General features: G+C 46.3%; 9 protein-coding genes across 9 annotated transcripts; all 9 read right to left on the bottom strand.

The window, feature by feature from the left end:
- Positions 1 to 486: 486 nt before the first annotated feature.
- On the bottom strand, positions 487 to 1,932 carry DFJ58DRAFT_802049 (uncharacterized protein). The gene is made up of 3 exons (XM_041390913.1): positions 1,438 to 1,932; positions 736 to 1,377; positions 487 to 534 (listed from the first exon to the last, which is right to left on the bottom strand). Exons 1-2 carry the CDS (start codon positions 1,577 to 1,579, stop codon positions 950 to 952), a joined length of 570 nt encoding a protein of 189 aa, XP_041240873.1. The 5' UTR covers positions 1,580 to 1,932; the 3' UTR covers positions 487 to 534; positions 736 to 949.
- Positions 1,905 to 2,561, bottom strand: DFJ58DRAFT_717590 (uncharacterized protein; the record flags this gene model as incomplete). Its single annotated transcript, XM_041384374.1, has 4 exons — positions 1,905 to 2,008; positions 2,036 to 2,142; positions 2,164 to 2,252; positions 2,301 to 2,561. 4 exons carry the CDS (start codon positions 2,559 to 2,561, stop codon positions 1,905 to 1,907), a joined length of 561 nt encoding a protein of 186 aa, XP_041240872.1.
- A 626-nt stretch (positions 2,562 to 3,187) lies between these two features.
- Positions 3,188 to 4,071, bottom strand: DFJ58DRAFT_731106 (uncharacterized protein; the record flags this gene model as incomplete). The annotated part of the gene is made up of 2 exons (XM_041385991.1): positions 3,188 to 3,651; positions 3,723 to 4,071. The coding sequence occupies 2 exons, from the start codon at positions 4,069 to 4,071 to the stop codon at positions 3,188 to 3,190; spliced, it is 813 nt and encodes a 270-aa protein (XP_041240871.1).
- Positions 4,072 to 5,363: 1,292 nt separating this feature from the next.
- Positions 5,364 to 7,495, bottom strand: DFJ58DRAFT_515941 (uncharacterized protein). The gene is made up of 14 exons (XM_041380781.1): positions 7,231 to 7,495; positions 7,133 to 7,165; positions 7,061 to 7,080; positions 6,995 to 7,009; positions 6,900 to 6,938; positions 6,810 to 6,838; positions 6,738 to 6,751; positions 6,650 to 6,685; positions 6,415 to 6,474; positions 6,231 to 6,365; positions 5,941 to 6,172; positions 5,829 to 5,883; positions 5,425 to 5,773; positions 5,364 to 5,372 (listed from the first exon to the last, which is right to left on the bottom strand). Exons 1-13 carry the CDS (start codon positions 7,301 to 7,303, stop codon positions 5,570 to 5,572), a joined length of 945 nt encoding a protein of 314 aa, XP_041240870.1. The 5' UTR covers positions 7,304 to 7,495; the 3' UTR covers positions 5,364 to 5,372; positions 5,425 to 5,569.
- A 2,289-nt stretch (positions 7,496 to 9,784) lies between these two features.
- On the bottom strand, positions 9,785 to 11,508 carry DFJ58DRAFT_731105 (uncharacterized protein; the record flags this gene model as incomplete). The annotated part of the gene is made up of 12 exons (XM_041385990.1): positions 9,785 to 9,988; positions 10,044 to 10,098; positions 10,156 to 10,387; positions 10,445 to 10,579; positions 10,629 to 10,688; positions 10,946 to 10,959; positions 11,018 to 11,046; positions 11,108 to 11,146; positions 11,203 to 11,217; positions 11,269 to 11,288; positions 11,349 to 11,370; positions 11,440 to 11,508. 12 exons carry the CDS (start codon positions 11,506 to 11,508, stop codon positions 9,785 to 9,787), a joined length of 894 nt encoding a protein of 297 aa, XP_041240869.1.
- Positions 11,509 to 13,249: 1,741 nt separating this feature from the next.
- DFJ58DRAFT_747580 (uncharacterized protein) lies at positions 13,250 to 14,048 on the bottom strand (the record flags this gene model as incomplete). Its single annotated transcript, XM_041387534.1, has 4 exons — positions 13,250 to 13,450; positions 13,506 to 13,560; positions 13,618 to 13,849; positions 13,907 to 14,048. The coding sequence occupies 4 exons, from the start codon at positions 14,046 to 14,048 to the stop codon at positions 13,250 to 13,252; spliced, it is 630 nt and encodes a 209-aa protein (XP_041240868.1).
- A 1,686-nt stretch (positions 14,049 to 15,734) lies between these two features.
- Positions 15,735 to 16,130, bottom strand: DFJ58DRAFT_731103 (uncharacterized protein; the record flags this gene model as incomplete). Its single annotated transcript, XM_041385989.1, has 3 exons — positions 15,735 to 15,940; positions 16,002 to 16,019; positions 16,085 to 16,130. 3 exons carry the CDS (start codon positions 16,128 to 16,130, stop codon positions 15,735 to 15,737), a joined length of 270 nt encoding a protein of 89 aa, XP_041240867.1.
- A 386-nt stretch (positions 16,131 to 16,516) lies between these two features.
- Positions 16,517 to 18,961, bottom strand: DFJ58DRAFT_717588 (uncharacterized protein; the record flags this gene model as incomplete). Its single annotated transcript, XM_041384373.1, is given in 6 exon segments — positions 16,517 to 17,054; positions 17,157 to 17,582; positions 17,602 to 17,814; positions 17,860 to 18,254; positions 18,306 to 18,498; positions 18,927 to 18,961. 6 exon segments carry the CDS (start codon positions 18,959 to 18,961, stop codon positions 16,517 to 16,519), a joined length of 1,800 nt encoding a protein of 599 aa, XP_041240866.1.
- A 733-nt stretch (positions 18,962 to 19,694) lies between these two features.
- On the bottom strand, positions 19,695 to 20,220 carry DFJ58DRAFT_802002 (uncharacterized protein). The gene is made up of 2 exons (XM_041390912.1): positions 20,015 to 20,220; positions 19,695 to 19,950 (listed from the first exon to the last, which is right to left on the bottom strand). Exons 1-2 carry the CDS (start codon positions 20,106 to 20,108, stop codon positions 19,802 to 19,804), a joined length of 243 nt encoding a protein of 80 aa, XP_041240865.1. The 5' UTR covers positions 20,109 to 20,220; the 3' UTR covers positions 19,695 to 19,801.
- Between the last annotated feature and the right edge of the window lie 1,742 nt (positions 20,221 to 21,962).

Below are 21,962 nucleotides of genomic sequence, written 5' to 3'. Positions count from 1 at the left end.
GGGTTCGTGAGGCAAGAACGAAGCACAATGTTCAAAATTCTCCCTGGGCCAGACGTGATCGATTGATCGATCAATGGTTTCGTTCCGATTGAAGACTAGCGGTATAAGTGTCAGAATATTGAAACGATTGAGCCAAACACAATCATACCTAGATGAATTGGTAGGATGAGTGATGGTCAGATGGAAGGAAGGCTTTGTGCATGTAGAGGGTGGTGAGTGAAGGCAAGACTATGCCTGTGTTTCGCAATAGCACGTCAGTTAATAAAACGGAAGAAGCGGATACATACCATTTTTGGTGGCGAGGTAATTAATGTGAACGCGAAAGAAATCAAGTTCGAAGGGGTTGTTTCAAAATTGCATGTGGTAGGAGAATGTTATTGCTGTTTGCAAAAGTATTGGCACCACCGGTATTTCCAAAAAAAAGTGCACGCCACACCAAAAAATACAGCAATAACTTTTGATTTGTTTCTCGACAATAAGAAGAGATATCGCTAAGCTGTAAGATACAAAGTTGGTCAGGGAACCAAGGCCAAGGTGCGTGCAACAAAAACGGGATGATTTGACGAAGTTCGAACCAAGTCGCCAGTTGACCCCCCCCAACCCTTTTGTGAATTGTTGTGAGCGAAGGGCAGCATGTGTGAGCTACCAGCGAGTTTCTAAGTACTCAGTGAAGCATGCAGGAGGTGCTAATAGTTTGTATCAAGCTATTTCAATACTTTTAGAATGTGTCATAGTCTTAGTACTTGCTTAGCTTATCAAGCAACATCATCTTCAAGTTCCCAACACCGAAAACACTCTTCAAACACGCCAGCATGCGAAAGTTTTCTGAACATCTTGCGAGGGCCATTGTCCGAATGTTTCCACTGCTCGAGATCTCGGAGATCACAGCATACACTGGCGCCAGCAAGCGCACAATCCAGCGAGTTATCCGTTGTTACAAGAAAACTGGTCAAGCTTCGCGGCTTTGATTCATGGAAGTAATTACCTTTCCTTTTCCGAGTCCTGCTTTGCCTTTGGCAACTTCATCCGCCTTCGAATTTTCAGATCTATCCACAATAATCACCATGAATGGCTTCTTCAGACGGCGAACCCTCTGCTCGTCGCATAGAATAGTTCCTGCGCCCTGGATGAGCACTAAGAGGTGCTTCGCCATGCTGAGTGCACGAGGTGGGTCAGCCTTCGCATCTGTTGAGAACTTGTATGCAATATTCAGTGACTCCAACGGGGTAAGCATTGCATTGGCGAGCTGAAGGCAGAAATACCCCCATGAGGTGTTGGAGCTAATGACCATAGTGTCGACGACACCCTCGATTGGAACCAGAAGACTAATGTCGAAACTGTCGTCCCCATCCTCAACATTTCCCTCGGTCTCCAATACTGATATTGACACATGCTATCAGTGGAATTCAAGCAATCATGGTGGCGGGTTGCACCTACCAGCATCGTCGTCATCTTCTACCTCACTATCTTCATCCTCAGGCTCCAGTTGCTGCTCAATCTCAGGCTCGCCGAGTGCCAAGTCATCAAGGTTCGTGAATAAGTTCTCGTTCTCCCCATTAACTGTTCCACTGTCTGCCATCCCTGCAAGTATAGCCGCAGCTTCGTTCTTGGCAGTTTCGAGCTCAATGGCATGCCTGTCCGAGTCAGATGACACTGGACTTTTGGGGAGGAAGCACATGGATCCGTTTTGGGACTGCCCGTGGAGTTGGTTTTGGCTTTGCTGCAGGTGCTGGTGAGGTCTTCGGACACCACGCCTGCTGTAGATTTTATCTGTTGTTGGGTAGTCCTCGCTGGATTTGTTGACAGGTGGACGAAGGTCACGTCGTCGTCGTGTGTGACGAGGGGAGTTCAAGTTGTGGGTACAGTGGTAGTACTGTAGTAGTTGAAACTTCAAAACCTAATTCTTACAAAGCTCCCCGGCTTGATTGACTATGACACATTCTAAAAGGATCATGGGGGATTTGGACATATCCACCACCCTTGTTCTTTATATGACGTACTGCCACAGCTCATAACTCATTCGCAGAGGCATGACCATCGACATCAGTAACCACCACACTCTCAAAATTAGACTGAGGTTCGACTGAATGCGACTCCGAATCAAGTGAGTCTTCCAATTGCATCACTTCGTCTGCATCGTATCTTGAAGTCAAGGATTCTCACACATCATCAGGAAGAATATGATTGACATGAAAGGGCATCAATGTCTCCTCTTCCATCAAATCCAGTATAGTGTGATCAATGGTAATGTCCTTGTACAATCAGTTGTGTTTCTTCAGCCAAACTAATGCAGCACGCACTTTTTCTCTTCGCACTATCAAAGGTTTGGCTTTTTCTTGAAGCCATTCTCGAGATGGTGGACATGAACCTACAAAAATGACGCAGATTGGAGTGACAATGTCATCAACTGTTGGAGGCAAGATGGCGGCAATACCTTCCGGGCACTGAGGATAGATGATTATGTGTCCTTTAATTCCTCGTTGATTAGTTGACAATTGCAGGTTCTGGTTTTCTTCCTTAAGCTGAATGATCCAGCACTTCGCATGACAACGAGCAATCATGGCTTCCTCAACGACCATCAAATCCTTCAATTCGTTAGGTACGTCTCCTAAAAAAGTGTGGTTTGCGAGGCTAAGAGCCGGTCATTTTCCCTTCACAAGTTTTTTGTGGCATACACTGCAGAGAGACAGCTGATACTCACCATCGCTGCATGTTTTTACTCCGGACGAATCGAGCATCAATTCACTAAGCACATCATTCGATTCTGCAAATGGAATTCGAGGTAGGGGACAATCTCCGTCAAAATAATCACCTGACATATGCTGATCATCTTGTCGGTCTGGTCTGCACAACAGAGACGAATCAAAATCATCCAGAGATACTAATGTACGTTCCGAACACAAAACACTTTCAGCACAAGACGTGCATGTAAACATAGCCAGATGTTCAGAAGAAGTCTCATCCCTAAACATCTGCACCAAACGATGCTTCAAATCCGACGATGGAATCTGAGGCCATTCACAACAAACCCATCGACGATGGTCTTCACGATCATTAGAATTAATAGATTTTGACTTTGCTTTCATAGTGACTTGATATGCTTTCTCAGCGTACGACAAAGTTGCCCTGTTTTCGAACCGATGACAAAACTGACACCATTTGCTTTCAACAGCCGTTCAAGAGGACGTCATTTCGTAGTTGTCAATATAGCAGTCAAAAGCGCTATCCTCGCAGAAAGCACGGTATCCTCACCACCGCAAGACATGTCAAGCCCTTGACAGATCGATTCGCAGCCCTCAAAATGTTGCAATACATGAGAACCACAACATCCTGTGCCAACATGACGAGATATAGCCTGACGCAAATCCTCCATAGATACATTAGGATTCACTTTAAGGCCATGTGCAACTGCCAATTCACTCAGGCTTGATCTCGACAAGCTTTCATAACCACCGAAAAAATTATCGACAACATGTTCATTTCGCGAAGGTATAGGTGAAGATGCGAGAGATGAACCTGCTTGGGTTATAGTAGAAGAACCCGCTTGGGTTGCAGTAGAAGAACCCGCTTGGGCAGCTAAACATAAACCCGCTTGGGTAGTTAAATCTTCTTCTTTATCAGAGATAACAGACGAAGAGGGTGAAAGATTATCTAGATACAATCATCAAACATATGAAAATAATCTATACAAATATATGTACCTCAAGACCAAAGATTCCAACTATGACCATCAGGAAGCCGGGCAACGTCTAAATCCGAAGGTCGAAGGAATCGTATGCCATCAGACTTTGCATTCACAAATGCAAGCCAATCACAGCCCAACTTGACGTCGCACCCATTCAAATAGCCAGATCGAAATGTCTGTCGAGAATTGTACCAACCATCGACAGTAGGAACACGCACAGGCCCAAAAGCAGATTCCACTGCGACTCCATCATGATTGATGATGGAACACGGAACATTGCGATCATGCAGAAAAGACAATGATACAGTTGAATCAAAACTCACATCATCGATGCGAATAACAGCAGGAATGTCGGCGAAAGATCCAAGGACTTTATGAGGAAACATAATGTGTAGTCAACAACTGACAAATCAGATGGATGTACACAAACAAGTTCAAAATCATGTGAATCAAACACCACAAACAGATGTGTTTAGGGCCGGAATCGATTTTTCACCAAAAAAATTGAGATGAGGTCCAAACGGCCATGGCATGGAAAAACTCACTACTTACGTAGTGGGAATTGTGTATACTAGCGTGCACTTGAATAATGAGCTTGTGTACAGCAGGAGGCTTGTGAGCACCACGAAAACGGCCACAAAGAGTGCTCTCGGGGACATCATAATAAGTTGCTGTTCTTCTGATGTTTGGTGTGTTCCCAGCTTGCTGATCAGTTCCTGAGCTTTGCACAGGCCTTCTGGATTTTTTCTTCTTGGGCCTGGCGCAGCTGTTTGGACTTGACCATGCAGCTGTTTAGGTGAGCACTGACTCGGAGCATGGACTTCAATTTGACATTGGTGTTTTTGTGCCGCATTTCGGCACAGCGGAGTTTAGATGCATGCAGTCTCATTGTAACGCTTTGGATAGATTGTCACGTCTAGGTCGTATTTCATTCACAGAGGATAATTCTGACAAGCATGTGGCCACGGAGAAATTTATTTTAGCATTCTATAATCATGTAGAACCATCATATCACATCCCAGATTTTTCCGTGGTGATCTGACCTTTCGAGGGAGTCATTTATGCACAAAACGAGCCTCGAACACCCATAACTCGACCATGGCACGAGATCCGCTTCATTTTTTGCCAAAAAAAATACATGGCCATGTGTATGATGTTGGGAGAAACCTATGTATAACATATATAAGGATTTCGTGCAGAATTGCGTGTGCTAAAGCCAATGCGCGAACTCTAGGGACGCGCGAACTCGTGGGACTATCTAGTAGTATCTTCCTCCTTGGCGTCGTTTCTGCTTGCTTTCGAACTCCGCCATTATGGACTCACTCACGCAGTTTGGCCAGTGTACACTATCTCGCGAAACGAATATAATAGGTTCAGTCACACCATCTACGTTCGCACGTTTCTCTCTATTCGCCCTCATTATCCCAATTCGAATGCGGTCGATGGCCCCTGCAGTACCGTGACTGGATTCGCTTGGGAACCCGATCAACGAGCTACGGTCCTGCTAGAGGTACTCTGTGCATAGGAGCAGCTGGGATGCACAAGGGTGCTGAAAGGGTCGACAGGCGCCACTGCAGTGGTCGAGTACTTCTCTGAGGTTTTGGAAACAGCCATCTTTCAGCGATGGCATCAGGAACGATCAGACTTCCACCAGCCGGGACGATCTTGACAGCACTACTGAGATCGAGTGCGTGAACCTCAGCGTCGGGGAGAGATCTCTACTCATGGTTCGCCAAAACCTCTTCTATGACCTATATGTATTTCGCAACTGACATAAATATGTACCACGACAAAACCTGGAATAAATAAAAACAAATTCTCCTGCTCCGTGCATAGTACTACCCGCCTATCGTGGCAAATCAACCATATCGAGCATCTCTTGCGCTACACACTACTGCTGGTTGACACATGGACGTTCTCCTGAAAAGCAATTGAAGTCATAGCTGTTGCTGTATCAGAGTTGGCCACGAGCTCAGCGTTATATTCTCGAACACTGAGGATCAGGCGTGGTCCCAGCACAAACATCTGCACGATCGCAAAAATCTGACCAAGACCAAAATAAATCTGAGTGTCCATGGAATATATGTCCTATAGAAATGATGAATCATGGTCGCATGTAGAGGTCCGTGACAGATCGACATACCGCTGAGAGCGTTGGAGAGAAGAAACCGATCCGGAAGCAAGAGAGAACCACAAAACTAGCACGTGCAAAACTTGAGCGGAACCAGATAACCACATTCACATTATGAGCTCACCTTGCAAAGTAGCTAATGTGAGTTTGCATCAACACTGTGAAACAGTCCCCCATAATACTACCTGCTGAGTGTTGTCGTAGTTCACGGAAGTGCTTTATGGCAATCCAGACCGCGAGGCACAGTGCAAGGACCTCCCATACTGTGCCAAGTATCCAAGTCGTTGAACTTAAAATTAAGGAATCTCCCGTCTCGTCAATGATGCACTGATAGGTGCCGAAGAGAATGTATTCCTCTGATATTTGTCAATGAGCCTGATGCACTCAAATATTTCATACATAATTAAAGCTTACCCCCTGAAGTATGTATCGTCATTATTATGACGATCACTGCGTTGGCGATTCTGATGGCCAGAAAGATGACAACGAGAAATATCAGCACCTTTCTGGATCGCTGATACATGGCATTTAACCGTGTGATCATGATGACTTGCAGGATGTTTCAGTCAAGTCAATATCACGGAGGCGTATAGCTCACCGCCCAGTATTACATCTACAACGTCACCTGTCCAATCAATTGCGTCGTTTATGATAAGGCCTGACACATCGAGCAACATCAGTTATCAGCTTCGGAAGATCGTAGGCTTGAAACAAACTCACAACTGTAGGAGTCGTTATGTTGAATTAACGAGTTGCTCGAGAATATCACTCACCCCTGCATGGCAGTTCAGTTGTTTGGACGGGAATGGACTCAAGACATCAGTGTGGAATACTCACTGCATCTGTCATCGAAATAGTTGGAACATTGTCTGTATGCCGCCCGTCATATGAAAGAAACAGAGTATATGCGAGGATACATACCTAGGATGTACATCCTTATTATGAGAGATGAGTAATGAGCGCAACATCAATGCCTTAAACCTCCGAACGTACATAGCATATCCTATTCCAATATAGCGCACCTAGGATAGTCAGCAAAACTTGGACTTGCGAAGCACAAATATTGACAGACAGGGTACATACACTGAGATAGAGAAAGGTCATCAAGGACCAGCGTTGTCTCTGCCGTGAACAGGTTGTATTTTCACATCGTTCTTTTGATGTGGAAGTCCACTCACCCAGATCAGTTCAACCTATAACACAATTCTGAGTGAGTTGGCTGCCCCAGTAATGGATCGACGTACTTCTTGTCCAAACGTAAGCGCTGAGAATACCATAAGGATATCAGTGGCCTTTTCATACTTCGCCTTGCTCACCCCAATCGTACATTACCCCGACAAAGGCAGCAACTGCAAAAGCGCAGCCAAGGTTAATCGAGTCATCAACTTCGTCATGTGGCTGAATCTCCACGAACCTATAAAATAACTGGAAATAATACTCGCATTGATGAGTGGCCACCAAATGGGATCATTCGAGACTACAGTCATACTATTAGAGGATGGGAGTGAGCGAGCGGGGAAACTTGGTGGACATATAACGATCGCATTCGTGCTTAATATACCACAATCCAGCGCTTACACAAAGTGAGGGATGATATCTGATTGATTGAACTTCGAAGTGATTCAGCATGAAATTCAGTAGAAAGACAACCTGTATCCAAGGATACAGATGAGATCAAGATCAAGGTAGAAGTTCTTCATGAGATCGCAAAGCAGTGACTCGCGCGGAATGTTTGAACGCCGCAAAAGATTGAGCGGAGAACTGTTCGTGATTGTGGCAATGTGCGATCTTTGGGGTGTTCTTGGAATTGCTGGGTTCGGCCCCACAATGACACTATCATAGATGATCATAGATCTAACACAACACCCAAGTACTTGTGAGGACATTTTCTGTTAAGGTTAGCAAATCACAACACGAGCGAACATCCCACAACCTCTCTTCCAATTCATGTACACGCTGATAAAATGCAATCACAAGTATATACATGCGTCATACGCAGTTTCCTGTCATAAGATATATGATCGATGTTTGAGGCGATGACGGCAATCGTACATAGAAGTGGGAGGTAGTACAAATCGGAATGGGACATCTGGGACGTGATGAGCGGAAGTCCGACTCGAAGATGTCTTGAACATATTACCTTCCGCATCTACGTGCGTGCATGTCATAGGAACTTACGAGGGTCAAAGTAGATGACTTATTCAGGGAGGACGGACACAGATGCTGAAACAAGAGTGCCAAACATCGAGTTGGAACTCGAGGACGCAGTGAACTTTCAAATATGACTCTGGGAAGCGTTGATGAGCTAGGTGACGAAGGAGCAAGTTTAAAGCTTACCATATCACTCTCGTCGTATAACTTCCTGAGAAGTAGTTACAGTGGACTGCCGCCATCTGCTCTGCGCATGGATGCTATGTAAAATCAATTGGGCGATCGGGGATTTAGAGATGTGGCGACGACACACCTTTCTGATGCGGCAGTGATGCCTGCCATCTGCGTTCCGCAGCACACTCCTGGAGCACTATTATTAGACTCAAGCTAGCTGCATAAGTTAGTCTGTGCTTCTTCCTTGGTTGAACGTTGACCCCCAGTGAAAATCGGACATGGCCATTTCCACGGAGGTCGACGGATTTGTAAGTTCCGAGTAGTCAGTAGACTCATATCGATGGAAATCGAAGTTGTGCAAACACTTGTTGAACAATTTGTCTACGATTTGAGCAGTACAGCATGTTCAATACTGCAAGAACCCCACATGCAAGGCTTGTGCAGCTCAACCGTCCATGTGTTCATTCAACTGATCTGCGCAAGGTCCGTGCGTAATACATATCTCGTTGCTCAAGTATTTCGTTCTTCGCCACACTCGATCCAACTTCAACATTTCAGCAGTTCCACTTACCTGCAACTCGGAGACTCGGAGTTTCAATAAACTCTCCTCTCACCATCATCAGTGCATTCCTCTGTTGCTGTTGACCGGCTCACTTGTCGTGCACCCGCCTACCTTGAATTTTTGCATCCCTTTCTTGTACCACCGTCATCACAATCAAACAATCATCTCAGCAAAAATGTCGCTCTTTCTACTACACCACTGCCGCAGAACTCCTGGGCAAATACAGATTTTCCTCGTCAACCGATGTGAGTTTGTTGCTTTGGTTGTGTCATACTTTATAAATATGAATACATTCGAAACAGAGCGCACATTGACCTCTAGTTACTCCTTTCGATTCCTATCGACCTCGTATCGCTCCATGCCCATAGGGCCTATAGTGCAAGAAGGTCAATCAGTTCCCATTGCTTTTCGGGTCTCCTTACAAGACTCAGCCTCACTAGGTACGTTGCTCATACTTTTTCATCCCATTGACTCATCTCCTCACTCGTAATCTCAGCCTACCCAACACTTCGCCTCCTAATACCCCTGACAAGTCCTAATACCTGCAGTTCGGCGTGTTCCCATACACCAACACCAACATTCATTTGTTCCTCTGTCCAAAGTAGTACTCCCATACTCGGGACCTGCTCCGTACGTACAACCCTCTGCACACAGAATGTGAGTCCAGTCGGACCGGATCCGCTTGGGCTCAATGAAGTAACCTGATCAACGAGCCACAGCCCTGCTGCAGGTACGCAGTGCATAACCCAGGAACAGTTAGGATGAACGGAGATGCTGAAAGGGTCTACAGGCGCCACTTGAGTGGTTGAGTACCTCTGCTGGAAACAGCCATCTTTCAGTGATGGCATCAGGAGCGAACCAGCCGGTACAATCTTAACAACACTACTGAATTCGAGTGCTTGAACCTCAGGGTTGGGGAGAGATATCAGCTCAGTTCGCCAAAAGCTCTTATATGACCTCTCTACTTCGCAACTTAAATAGATAAGTACCACGACAAAACCTGGAATAAATAAAAACAAATCTTCCGCTCCCTGCACACTGCCCACTCATCGCAAATCAATCATATCGCGCATGTCCTGCACTATACACTACTGCTAGTGGACACATAGACGCGCTCTTGGAAAGCAATTGAAGTCATAGCGGTTGATGTATCAGAGTTGGCCACGACCTCAGCGTTATATTCCCGAATACCGAGGATAAGGCGTGGTCCTAGCACAAACAGCTGCACGAGTTTGAATATCTGAGCGAGACCAAAATAAATCCGATATCCCAGGGAATATGAGTCCTATAAAAATGATGAAACATGGTCGCATGTAGAGGTCGGTGATAGATCGGCATACCGCTGAGAGTGTTGGGGAGAATGAACCCATCTGGAAGCAAGAGACAATCAAAAAACTAGGACGTGCAAAACTTCAGCGGAACAAAAGAATCACATTCACATTATGAACTCACCTCGCAAAGTAACTAACGTGAGTTTTCATCAACACCGTAAGACAGTCGCCGATAGTCCCACTTGTTGAGTGCTGTCGTAGTTCACGGAAGTGCTTTACAGCAATCCAGACCGCGAGGCACAGTGCAATGACCTCCCATACAGTGCCAAGTATCCAAGTCGTGGAACTCAGAGATGAGGAATCTCCTGCGAGGTCAATGTTGCACTGATAGGTGCCGGAGAGAATGAATTCCTCTGGTATTTTCAATGAGCCTGATTTACTTAAACGTTTCATACTTAATTAAAGCTTACCTCCTGAAATCTGTGTCGTCTCTATTGCGAGCATCACTGCATTGGCGATTCTAATTGCCAGAAAGATGATGACGAGAAATATCAGCACCTTTCTGGATCGCTGATACATGGCATGTAACCGAGCGATTATGATAACTTGCATAGTGTTTTAGTCAAGTCAATACCACGAAGGTATGTAGCTCACCGTCCAGTGTCACATCTACAACGTCACCCATCCAATCAAGTACGTTATACATGACAAGGCCTGACAAATCCAGCAACATTAGTTATCAGCTTCGGAAGATCACAGGCTCGAAACAAACTCACAACTGTGGGAGTCGTTGTGTTGAATCAACGAGTTGTTCGAGAATGTCACTCACCCCTGCGTGGTAGTTCAGTTGTTTGAACGAGAATTGAAGGCATCAGTGGAATACTCACTGGATCTGTTGTCGAAATTGTTGGAACACTGACTGTATGCCGCCCATCACAAGAAAGAAACAGAGTCTATGCGAGGAGACATACCCAACATACTGATCCTAATTGTTAGAGATGGGTAATGAGTACAACATCGATGGCTTAAACATTCAAACGTACAGAGCATATCCTATCCCAGCATAGCGCACCTAGGATAGTCAGCGAAACATGGACTTGCGAAGCGTAAATATTGAAACACAAGATACATACACTGAGATAGAGCAAGGTCATCAGAGACCAGCGTTGCCTCTGCAATGAACAAGTTGTATTTTCATGTCGTTCTTTTGATGTGGAAATCCGCTCACCCAGATCAGCTCGACCTATAACACATTTCTAAGCGAGTGAGCTGCCCCAGTAATGGATCGACCTACCTCTTGTCCGAACATAAGTGCTAGAAATAGTATAATGTCAGTCGTCTTTTCATACATAATCTCGCTCACCCCAATCGTACAGTACCCAAACAGAGGCGGCAACTGCGAAACCGCAACCAAGGTCAATCGAGTCATCAACGTCGTCATGTGGCTGACTCTCCACGAACCTACAAAGTAGCTGCCAATAAGGTTCGCATTGATTGATGGCCACCAACTGGGATCATTCGAGACTAGAGTCATACTATTAGAGAATGAGAGTGAGCGGCGAGCGGGGGGAACAGTTGGTGGACGTCACTATAACGATCCGCATTCCGAGTCGTGCTTTGATATACCACAATCCAGCGTACATCACCAAAGTGATGTTTGAGGGATGATACCTGATTGATTGAACTAAGTGTTTCAGCCTAACAATATTGTGGGATGCTCGATTCTAAAATTTCGTTATTGTTTCAGTCGTTCAAGTTGGGAGCCAAACGCGCTACAACCACCTGAGTGACATTTATGTTACTACTTAGTAACGTGAGAATGTACCCTTTCACGTTACTAAGTAGTTAGAGGCCTCGAGGAACAGCTTCGCGCGGTTTGCACAGCTGTTTCGACTGTCTCAGGCTGAAGGCGAAACGAATATAACGATGGTTTTATTCGGGCACGTCAGATATTTCAGCGCTACGATCACCAACTCGATCGTTACTCAAGCGCTCGTATACATAAGTCGTGCCTCCAAGCTCCCGTTCTCAAGCTCATCAGCTGTTTCATCTTGCATTTAACGACTAGCAGCTGCTCTAACTCTTGCACACTTGTGTGTGTCGAGTATGATGCAAGGGCCCTCATGCGTTGTGTTTAACTTTGCATGCACCTTATCATCTGAGCTAGACGCTCTGAACTCTGCCGATCCTTGTACATCAGATAATTTCTTTGCAGAATTATCGAACTCTCGGGCGTACTAGCACTATACTGTCTGTACAGGTCACCAGGAAATTCCTTCCGTGCCCAGCATTGGTGCATATTTCAACACCGCTGGAAAGCTAATACACATGTATTCACAATGCGATTCTCTGCACAAAGGCAGTCGTCGCCATCCAGGCGGTACAAGGCGCTGTTCTAACTTTGTTGAATAGACCACACTGCTGTCTGAAACTCCCCGCATGCTGACATATGATGAGCCTGTCTCCCTCGCTTCCATTCAGCTTTCACTCCCTCTAGAACTTGTATATCGTACCCAATAATTGCTTCGATGATACCTCCAGCAACTCGAGTTTGTCGACTTACGTTGATATTCTCTTCCCAGCCGAACCTGCCATTAGGCAGCATGCGCCTCCATCATACTCAACTATTCCCGCTATTGTGCCACTCGAGCAGTTCTCAACTGCAATTTGACAGAACTCAACTATCATTTTCTTTTCGACTTTACAATCTGAATCCTGCTCACCGAAGGAAAAGGAGAATCGGGACATTGCTACTCCCTTTCAGCCCGTTAAGTGTTCTTGGAGTGGAATGGAGGTAAGATGAGGAACGGAGTGATGACGCAACTGTGTCCATCATTACAGGATGGTGTCTGACAACTTTGCCTCGAGCCTACGGACGTGGTCCCTTCACGTTGTATAGTGTGTACGTGTGATTTGCTTATTCCAATAAATCTGTATGTTATAAATAAGCATCACAAGAACGACTGTCTTCAAGTGAAGTCGTTAGACGTACGTTTCAGCTTGCCACATGGTGCAAGCGTGGGCAGGCAGCTAGTGTCAGTAGAGATATTATTCAAAGCTGTTTCTTTCAAATATATTTGCAACATCAAATAACTTAATCAAGTACCACAACGATAACATTGCCCAGACCCACGCTCAGAACACAAGTAAATAAGGATGAAGTCGGTTTTGAAACTGGATCGAAGACAGGACATGACTTGAAATAAATAAAACAAAAACCGCTCCCTACAGACTGGCCGCTGATTGTAAATCATATCGATCGAGTATCTCCCATACTACACGCTACTGCTAGTTGACAAATGGACGCGCTCCTGAAAAGCAACTGAAGTCATAGCGGTCGCTGTATCAGAATTGGTCACGAGCTCAGCGTTATATTCTCGAACACCGAGGATCAGGCGTGGTCCCAGTACAAACATCTGCACGACCTGGAATATCTGAGAGAGACCAAGATAAACCTGAGTGGCCAGGGAAGTGTCCTATAGAAATAATGAAACATAGTCGCATGTAGAGGTCGGCGATAGATCGGCATACCACTAAGAGTGTCTGAGAGAATAAACCGATCTTGAAGCAAGATATAGCCAAAAAGCTAGCACGCACAGAACTTCAGCGGAACGAGCAAACCACATTCACATTATGAGCTCACCTTGCAAAGTAACTCACGTGAGTTTTCATTAACACCGTGAAACAGTCCCCGATAATACCAATTGTTGAGTGTTGTCGCAGTTCACGGAAGTGCTTTACAGCAATCCAGATCGCGAGACACAGTGCAACGACCTCCCATACAGTGCTAAGTATCCAAGTCGTGGGAGCCAAAAATGTGGAATCTCCCGTATAGCCAATCAAGCACTGATAGGTGCCGGAGAGAACGAATTCCTCTGGTACTTGTCAATGAGCCTGATGCACTTGAAATTCCATCCATAATTAATGCTTACCTCCTAACAAATGCATCGTCAATACTGTGCTTATCACTACATTGGCGATTCCGATGGCCAGAAAGATGACAACGAGAAATATCAGCACCTTTCTGGATCGCTGATACATGGCATGTAACCGAGCGATGATGATGACTTGCATGATGTTTCAGTCAAGTAAATATCACGGAGGTGTATAGCTCACCGCCCAGTATTGCATTTCAAACAACAACCATCCAGTCGGTTGCATTGTACATCATAAGGCCTGACAAATCCGGCAACATTAGTTATTAGCTTCGGAGGACCACAGGCTCGAAACATACTCACAACTGTGGGAGTCGTTAAGTGGAATCAACGAGTTGTTAGAGAATCTCACTCACCCCTGCATGGTAGTTCAGTGTTTAGACGGGAATGAAAGGCATCGATGTGGAATACTCACTGCGTCTGTCATCGAAACTGTTGGAACAGTCTATGTATGCCGCCCGTCACAAGAAAGAAATAGAGTCTATGCGAGGATACATACGCAACATGTTGACCCTGATTTTGAGAGATGGGTAATGAGCGCAACATCAATGGCTTAAATATCCAAACGTACACAACAAATCCTATTCCAGCATAGCGCACCTAGGATATTTTGAAGTCAGCAAAATTTGGACTTGCTAAGCGTAAATAATAAAACACAAGGTACATACACTGAGGTAGAGAAAGGTCATCAAGGACCAGCGTTGTTTCTGCCGTCAACAAGTTATATGTTCAAGCCGTTCTTTTCATGTGGGAGTCCGCTCACCCAGATCAGTTCGACCTGCAACACAATTCTAAGCGAGTTGACTGCCCCAGTAACGGATCGACGTACCTCTTGTCCGCACGTAAGCGCTGGGAATACCATAAGGATATCAGTGGTTTTTTACACTTAGTCTTGCTCACCCCAATCGTACATTACCCCAGCAAAGGCGGCAACTGCGAAATCGGAATCAAGGCGAATTAAATCATCATTGTCATCATGCAGCTGGCTCTGAACGAACAAAAAAAATAGCTGGAAATGAGATTCGCATTGATGATTGGCCACCAACTTGGGTCATTCGAGACTAGAGTCATAGTATTAGAGGATGGGAGTCAGTAAGCAGGGGAACTTGGTGGATGTGTAACGATCGCATTCGCGCTTGATATACCACGATCGAGTGCTTACATCGCCAAAATGACATTCGAGGGATGATGAGATCAAGGTAAAAGTTGTTGGTGAGATCGCAAGGCAGTGACTCGTGCGGAATATTTGAATGTCGCAAACGATCGGAGAACTGTTTGTGACTTCGGCTACCTGCCAGTGCGATTTTCGAAGTACTCTTTTGGTATTCTTGCTACAGTCGAGTGAGAGGTTCAGCCTTGGCCCATCAATGACAGCATTTAGATCATGGATCCAACACAGCCCAAGTCGACATCGTGGCAGACATTGCCAATTACGACACGAGCAAAATCCGCGACCTTCCTTCTGATTCATGTACACGCTGATTAGTACAAATGCGACCAAAAGTACATACATGCATCGTATCCAATTCCCTGTCATAAAACACGATCGACGTGTATAGCGACGAGGGCAGTCGTACAAAGAAACTATGAGGCTGTACAAAGAGGGGAGAGAGGGGCGATAGTACAAAAAAGGAGGGAATTGTTGTACAAAGAAAGAACGATCAAATTATGTGGACAGGAGCGGAGGTAGTAGGAATGAAAGCGATGACGAAGGGGCGGTGGTGGTACACGCTTTGAATGCAAAGTTAATGAATGTGTGATGACTCCACTTTGGTGGCTGATAAGTAATGATGGGATGGGATTGATGCACTGATGAATAGATAAATCAAGGTCGTCGACGAGCTTGAGAAGCAAATAGCTGGTTGGGAGAGGGAGAGACATCTGCCGTTCGTTGACAGGAGAATTTCCCCCATCCGTAAAAAAAACCTGTCCCAAGGAGACGCAGAGACCGATATTGATGAGATAAAGAAACTGAAACATAGGGAGTGTGAACTGCGCGTTTAATGGCACGAATGAGAGCGACAGTGGCCGCTTAAAAAGGAGAACGAAGGAGTGTGTAAGCGTGCATTATCACGCATAATGGCGAACGAACGAGCGAGTGTGGGCCGTCCTAGGAAATACAGAATGAAATACGGATTGTCAGTATAGGCAAAGTGAGGGACATGCGAGACATACCCTTGACGATTGCAAAGCGAAAAAGACTGGTCAGAAGCGAAGGCATGGGTGGGGACGAGATATAGAAGGGAGGTCAAAGTGTGGGGGAGGCAAACAGGACGAACAGATAAAAACTTGCAAACAAAGGATCGAAACCAGATCAGTTTTCAAAAGGGCGACAGCAAGAGAAGATTGAGAAAAATAAGCAACCATAAGTAAGAAGCAACCTGCGAACGGCAAACAAAAAAGATGCAAAGAAAGAAAGACGCCAAACAGAAAAGACATCAAAAGAACTCGTCAAATGAAACAGATAGAGTGATCGTAAAAGACATAAAAGTACATCGAAATCCAAGATAAAGCCAGAGGGGAACGAAGAAATCAAAAATGAAGCATCGAAGATGGGAAAGATAGATGTCTGCGAGCACTGCTCACACCAGACCATCGAAAGTGAAATCAAGCAAGCTGAAACGCACTCCCAAGCGCAACCATCCCACTCTCGCCAGATAAGACAGGACTCGCAGCCCTCAAACTCCCAAACGAGATTCTACGTGCGGCACGGCGAAGCGTGCGTGGACGCGTCTGGGTAGCAAGCAAAGGCGTAGCAGGCATACCCGGGGACATAGAAGGCGTACTCGGGGATGCAGTCACAGGAGATGCGAGGGATACCGCAACAGGTGATCCGATGGGAGACGACAGCGGGATACGTGACGGGGGCGATGGAGTCGCCTGTGGACACGGGAGTTCAGGACCAAACATCGAAGGGTTTCGCATGAGGTTGCGGCGGATAGGCTTTGGCTTCGTCGTCTTCGGCTCCTCTTTCTCTTTTGCCTTGGGTTTCGCCTTTGGCATAGACACGGGCGAGGCAGGTGTAGAGAGCGAGACGGTTGTTGCAGCAGTCTCTACGCTCCCCGTCGAAAATTCATTGTCATTATCCGACGAGCTAGAGGAAGCCTTGGACAGTGAAAAAGCGCTCCGCCCTGACTCGCGTTTCCTAGTCAGATCCTTGTGCACAGACGATGTAGTAGTAATTTGCGTTGATGCCAAAACTGGCAGGGTCTGTTGTGTATGTGCATCTGAGGATGCGATTAACGACCAAGAAGGTTCCTTCGTACGGGGCTTCTTCGCACGTTGAGAACGTGCTTTCTCCTCTTCGTCAGAGGAGACGGATAAGGAAGGCATGTGTCCCTTGCGAAATTTAGGCTGTTTGATAGGTGTGGCTGCTTTGATTGCGGTGGTGGGTAGCACTCGAGGTTTGGATGAAGGTGTCTTTGGCGAAGAAATTACGGAGAGAGCAGGGACTTTAGGTTTTGTTTTTGAATAGGGCGTTTTGACGTTCTTCGTTGACGGTGTCCTTGGAGTAGCAGGCTGCATAGGGACTTTCTTGACCTTGACACCAACGATAGCTGCGTCAGGATATCCTCCGCTACGGCGAAATTCGGCAGTCTTGAACAGATTCTCGCCGTCACCTTCCGGGTCCACGCGCATGTCGCAGGAGCTTGCGAGGGTTAACGTGGACGATCTACGCAGGGAGGACGGACAGGAGAGGCGCCGACGCAGAAACGGGAGTGCCAAAGGTGGAGTTCGAATTCGAAGACGCAGTCGACTTTCGTATATTGCTCTGAGAGGCATTGAGCGTTGATGAGCTGGGTGTCGAGGGAGCAATGGAATGTTCTGTTGGACGACGCAAATGAGCAGGACGCAGGTACGGGTGGTGGAAAGTGTGCTCGTGTCGTTGTAGACGGTGCGAAAGGCTGTGTATAATGAGATAAGGGGATAGAACGGAGGGGGGGACGTACCGAGCAATGCTCTCCTTATGGTCAGCCTTCGCGTCGGTCATGAAATCCATGCTGGACTGCCTGTATAGTGGGTGCCGCTTAGGAGTGTTTGTGGTAGGTTGAAGTACATCTGGTGAAGCATCGTTGCGCTCAGCACATTTGCTCAAATCTGCCGGATGATGTACATTGCCGCTGAGAAAGATAACGTCCTCGTCAATAATAGACTTCCTCCGCTCCTCCATTGCTCTTGCGCGGGCCAGGTCGAGCAATTTAGCACGCGTCGCGGTGACGGAATGAGGCCAGTCATTTGGGCCTTTAGCAGCAGTGATACCGCGTGCAATCTTGTCAAGAAGGTTAGGGGGCGGAATTGAGCCGTTGAAAGGCGTAATAAGATGAGAAGGTAGCGCATCCAAGGTCTGGGATGAACTTTAGGATAATTATTTAATGAAAACCGAAATTCAACGTACCCTGCCAAGTAATCTAACCTCATCCTCCTTCCAGTCTACGCTTGGGTCGTCAAAATCATAGTTTGAGCTATTCCATGAATCGCAACTGTTCCTATTTGGAGCTGGGGGCGAAATGAAGATATGTGACGCGACTGGGCTACGAGAAGGAGTCCGTGGAGCAGAAGAAACGAAAGAACTTGTTGAAAGACGCGGTCTGATAACTGAAGGAACATGTGGACGGGGGATGATGAGAGCGAGCGGGGAAACTTGAGCAGACATCAAATGAGCGACTGGCATCGGATTTATTAGGGAACGAGTCGAATGGCACCGACAATCTTGAATGTCCTCGTCGTCGTCGTCGTCCGGGGGAGAAAACAATGACCATGAGGCACAAAATTACCTAATCACACTTATTACTGCTAGGTCCGACAACTCCGACCGAAGCAGACGTCGTGGCACAGTCTATGCATGAAATCAAGAAGACTTCTCATACGTACAATATTTACTGATTTTTCAATCCGGCGGCACTTCACAAGCTTAGCTTCACCACCGCCCTTCTATCTATACAGTGAGAGCCATCATGGGCGCTTCGCACAGGCGATTGAAGGCATATACCGGCATTTGACATTTTTGTGCAGTCACTTTGACGTCTTGTACCCCACACCATCATGAGTCATAGTGGGTGAGCATCCCCAAATGAGAAGGCTCGAAGCGGTTGAAGAATACAGTCCATCTTACAGACAAGGCCTAGAGCACCATAGATTGGGGTAAGAATCGTTAGAAGCAGCGGAGAATAAACTCATTAAGAGCCGACCCCAGCGTTTAGTACACACGTGTTCTTCATGGGGTGTGGCAAGTGACTGGGGTACGTATGACTCTGGGATTCTATGCCTTGGCGCCACGAGAAAAATCACATCTCAAGTCCAATGGAAGCATCAAGAACACAAATTCGTGGTGAGCCGACATGAGCGTGCTCCAACACGTGTTCCTCGTGGGCTACGACAACATCTAGATCGGGTTTTGGACGACTCTGGGATCCAATCCCTCGGCACCATAGAAAACTCACTGCTCGAGTCAGATAGAGGCAGTGGAAACATATGCACAACCGAGCATATAGTAGTAGGGGCCAAAGGAGGGACAGTGTGAACACATACAGTTACTCCACTAGTCCCTACTACAGACTGTGGAAAACATCGAGAAGGGAGATATTCATCACCAAATCTTCAAAGCATTGGCACCAAAAGGAAGTATTTCGTGGCGTAAAGTTGGCGTGTGATGAACATGAGGCTCCGTAATGTCATTCCGGTGTGGAGGATGATATTGCTCAATAACCAGAAGGTTCAACGTTCAGCGTAGCGTCGAAATTTATACCTGATATACACAGTACACTCCGTTAACGAGGCTGGTATCCCCGCGTACGCTATGCATGACCTTCAAGCCATATTTCAGCCCACCATCACAACAAAAAAAGAACCCCGAATAACGAACTCACCTCCGCATCGCAAAATCTAGATAAATCACGCAGCTTGCGCCAACTTCCGTTCTCTTCGTTCAGTAATCTCCGCACGCTTCTGCGCAAGCATAACCGCCGCACGTTCGTCCCACTGGTATGCCCAATAACCAGCATAACCAAAAACGCCCATTGACAATGCGTGTCCGCCGAGGTCTGTTCACAACATCAATGTCAATATTATACCTACGGTACAATGAACGTTAATGAGGGTACGCACTCTCCATGAGATTTCTCTTCTTTATTGCGAGCTGCCCAAAACGCGCTGCAAGACCGAATAATGAGAACCCAGCGATCGTGCTGAGGAGTGCCATCGCGTTTCTGTTTGTTTTGGTGTAATTTCCACTGGACGGGTACAAGGTGAACTGTGCGGGGGATGTCGTGAACGTCGAGCTTGAAACGTTTGTTAACCAAGCCAAATACCGACAAATAAGCCCCTCGTTTGTAGAATTTCTCGTGAATCGTGGTGTAGCTAGGCCTTGCAAGTTTGATATCCAGTCTCTGATTCTAGTGTCCACCAACTTCTTAGAAACTTCTAAACTTGTGTACGGATCGTCCACCAGTGCCCGGAAGAGCTCCTCGCTGACCTTGTGATGAGATTTGCCTTGGTGTCTTCAAGGCAAATCTCTAGTACCTATTCGAAGAACAAACAGTCTACTGCTCGGCCAGGCGCAATGATCCGAGCCATCCTATCCTCCGTGTTCACTCTGAATTCCGTTCTAATCTAAGGATGGTATGCTTGCGCTTTGTCTCGCAGTTTGGATTGTTGTGAAGAATTCCCATGACCTGCGACGATTATCGGCAGGAGGGATTATCAGGGATTGTTTCACGGTGTTGATCAAAAGTCATATAGGTTACTTTGCGGGGTCTGTCCATAACGTGAGTATGGTTCTCTTTTTCCTGCACGTGCTGGCGTTTTGGCTGTTTCTTACTTCGAGACCAGTTATTTGTCACCAACGCTCTCAGCGGTACGCCGATCTATCACTGACCTCTGCATGTGAATATGGTTCATTATGTCTATGGAATCTATATTCCTTAAAAACTCGGATTTATCTTGGTTTTTCTTGCTCGCGCAATTGTTTTTACTGGGACCACTGTCTTATCCTTGGCGTTCGAAAACATAACGCTAAGCTTGTCGCCAATGACGATGTAGGAACCACTATGACTTCGTTCACTTTCCAGGAGCGCATGCGTGTGTCAACTAGCAGCAGTATGTAGCAAGGAAGATGCTCTATGTGATTGACCTTCGTTAGGTACTCCGTAGGGATGGGGGATTGAGGGACTTGTTTGTCGTTCCAAATTTCATCGTATTTGTTAAATAATTTATTTCGTGACCCGAAGATGCGAGGGAAACATAGGTCTGGGCAAACCAATCATTATTGACTTGTTGTATCACTCGTTGCCCGCCTGCACTTATACTGTGTGGCAAGCAGAAACCATGAGCTTAGATTCGAAGGTCTCGCGTCCCTCAGTGCTCGAACTGAATAGCGGAAGGAGTAGAATTCAAATCGAATATATTCAAGTACATGTTGCTTTCAGTCTACCTGGGTGCTTTGCGACAAGCCTGATGTGCGCACCATACGCGGTCGAGTACGAGCTTCAGTTTTAACACGATTCAAATACTTGCACATCACGTTACTAAGAGAACCGTCACATCTTCGATGGACTGCACGTCTAGAACGGCCAGCAGGAACGGCAGACAAGCGGAGTCGCCCTCACGCTGGGGCATTCGCACGTCCAAAGATATGGGAAAGGTAGGGGTCCTTTAGACTAGAAAGTACTGTTTAACATATGGTACATCACTCCAATGGACAGAAACTGGAACAGAAAAAAAGAAGTCGTCTACGAGTCATAATCTTAGAAGCCTATTAGATTACTCACATGTGAGTACGAAACATGTTGAATTTAGTGCAAGATTACCAAAATACTTCTGGTATATATCACACCGCACTCGATGAAAGTAAACATAGAGTCCTTGTAGGCATGGTGGTCAGTCGTAATAGCTGCATCTCGGTCCGCGCGCCAAAGACGATATGCGATTCCGGACGTGACACAGTCTGGTCATATAGTGAGAACAAAATCAAGCGCGAACTAGCTTCCGTGAAGAGCTAGTATAAGACACACAGGAGGAAACCACTGAGCTGAACAGAGACAAGTTTGCGATTCGA

Source organism: Suillus subalutaceus, assembly GCF_016647625.1.
Source record: "Suillus subalutaceus strain FC151 chromosome Unknown DFJ58scaffold_99, whole genome shotgun sequence".
NCBI lineage: Eukaryota > Fungi > Basidiomycota > Agaricomycetes > Boletales > Suillaceae > Suillus > Suillus subalutaceus.
This window is presented reverse-complemented; position numbering and strand designations above follow the sequence as displayed.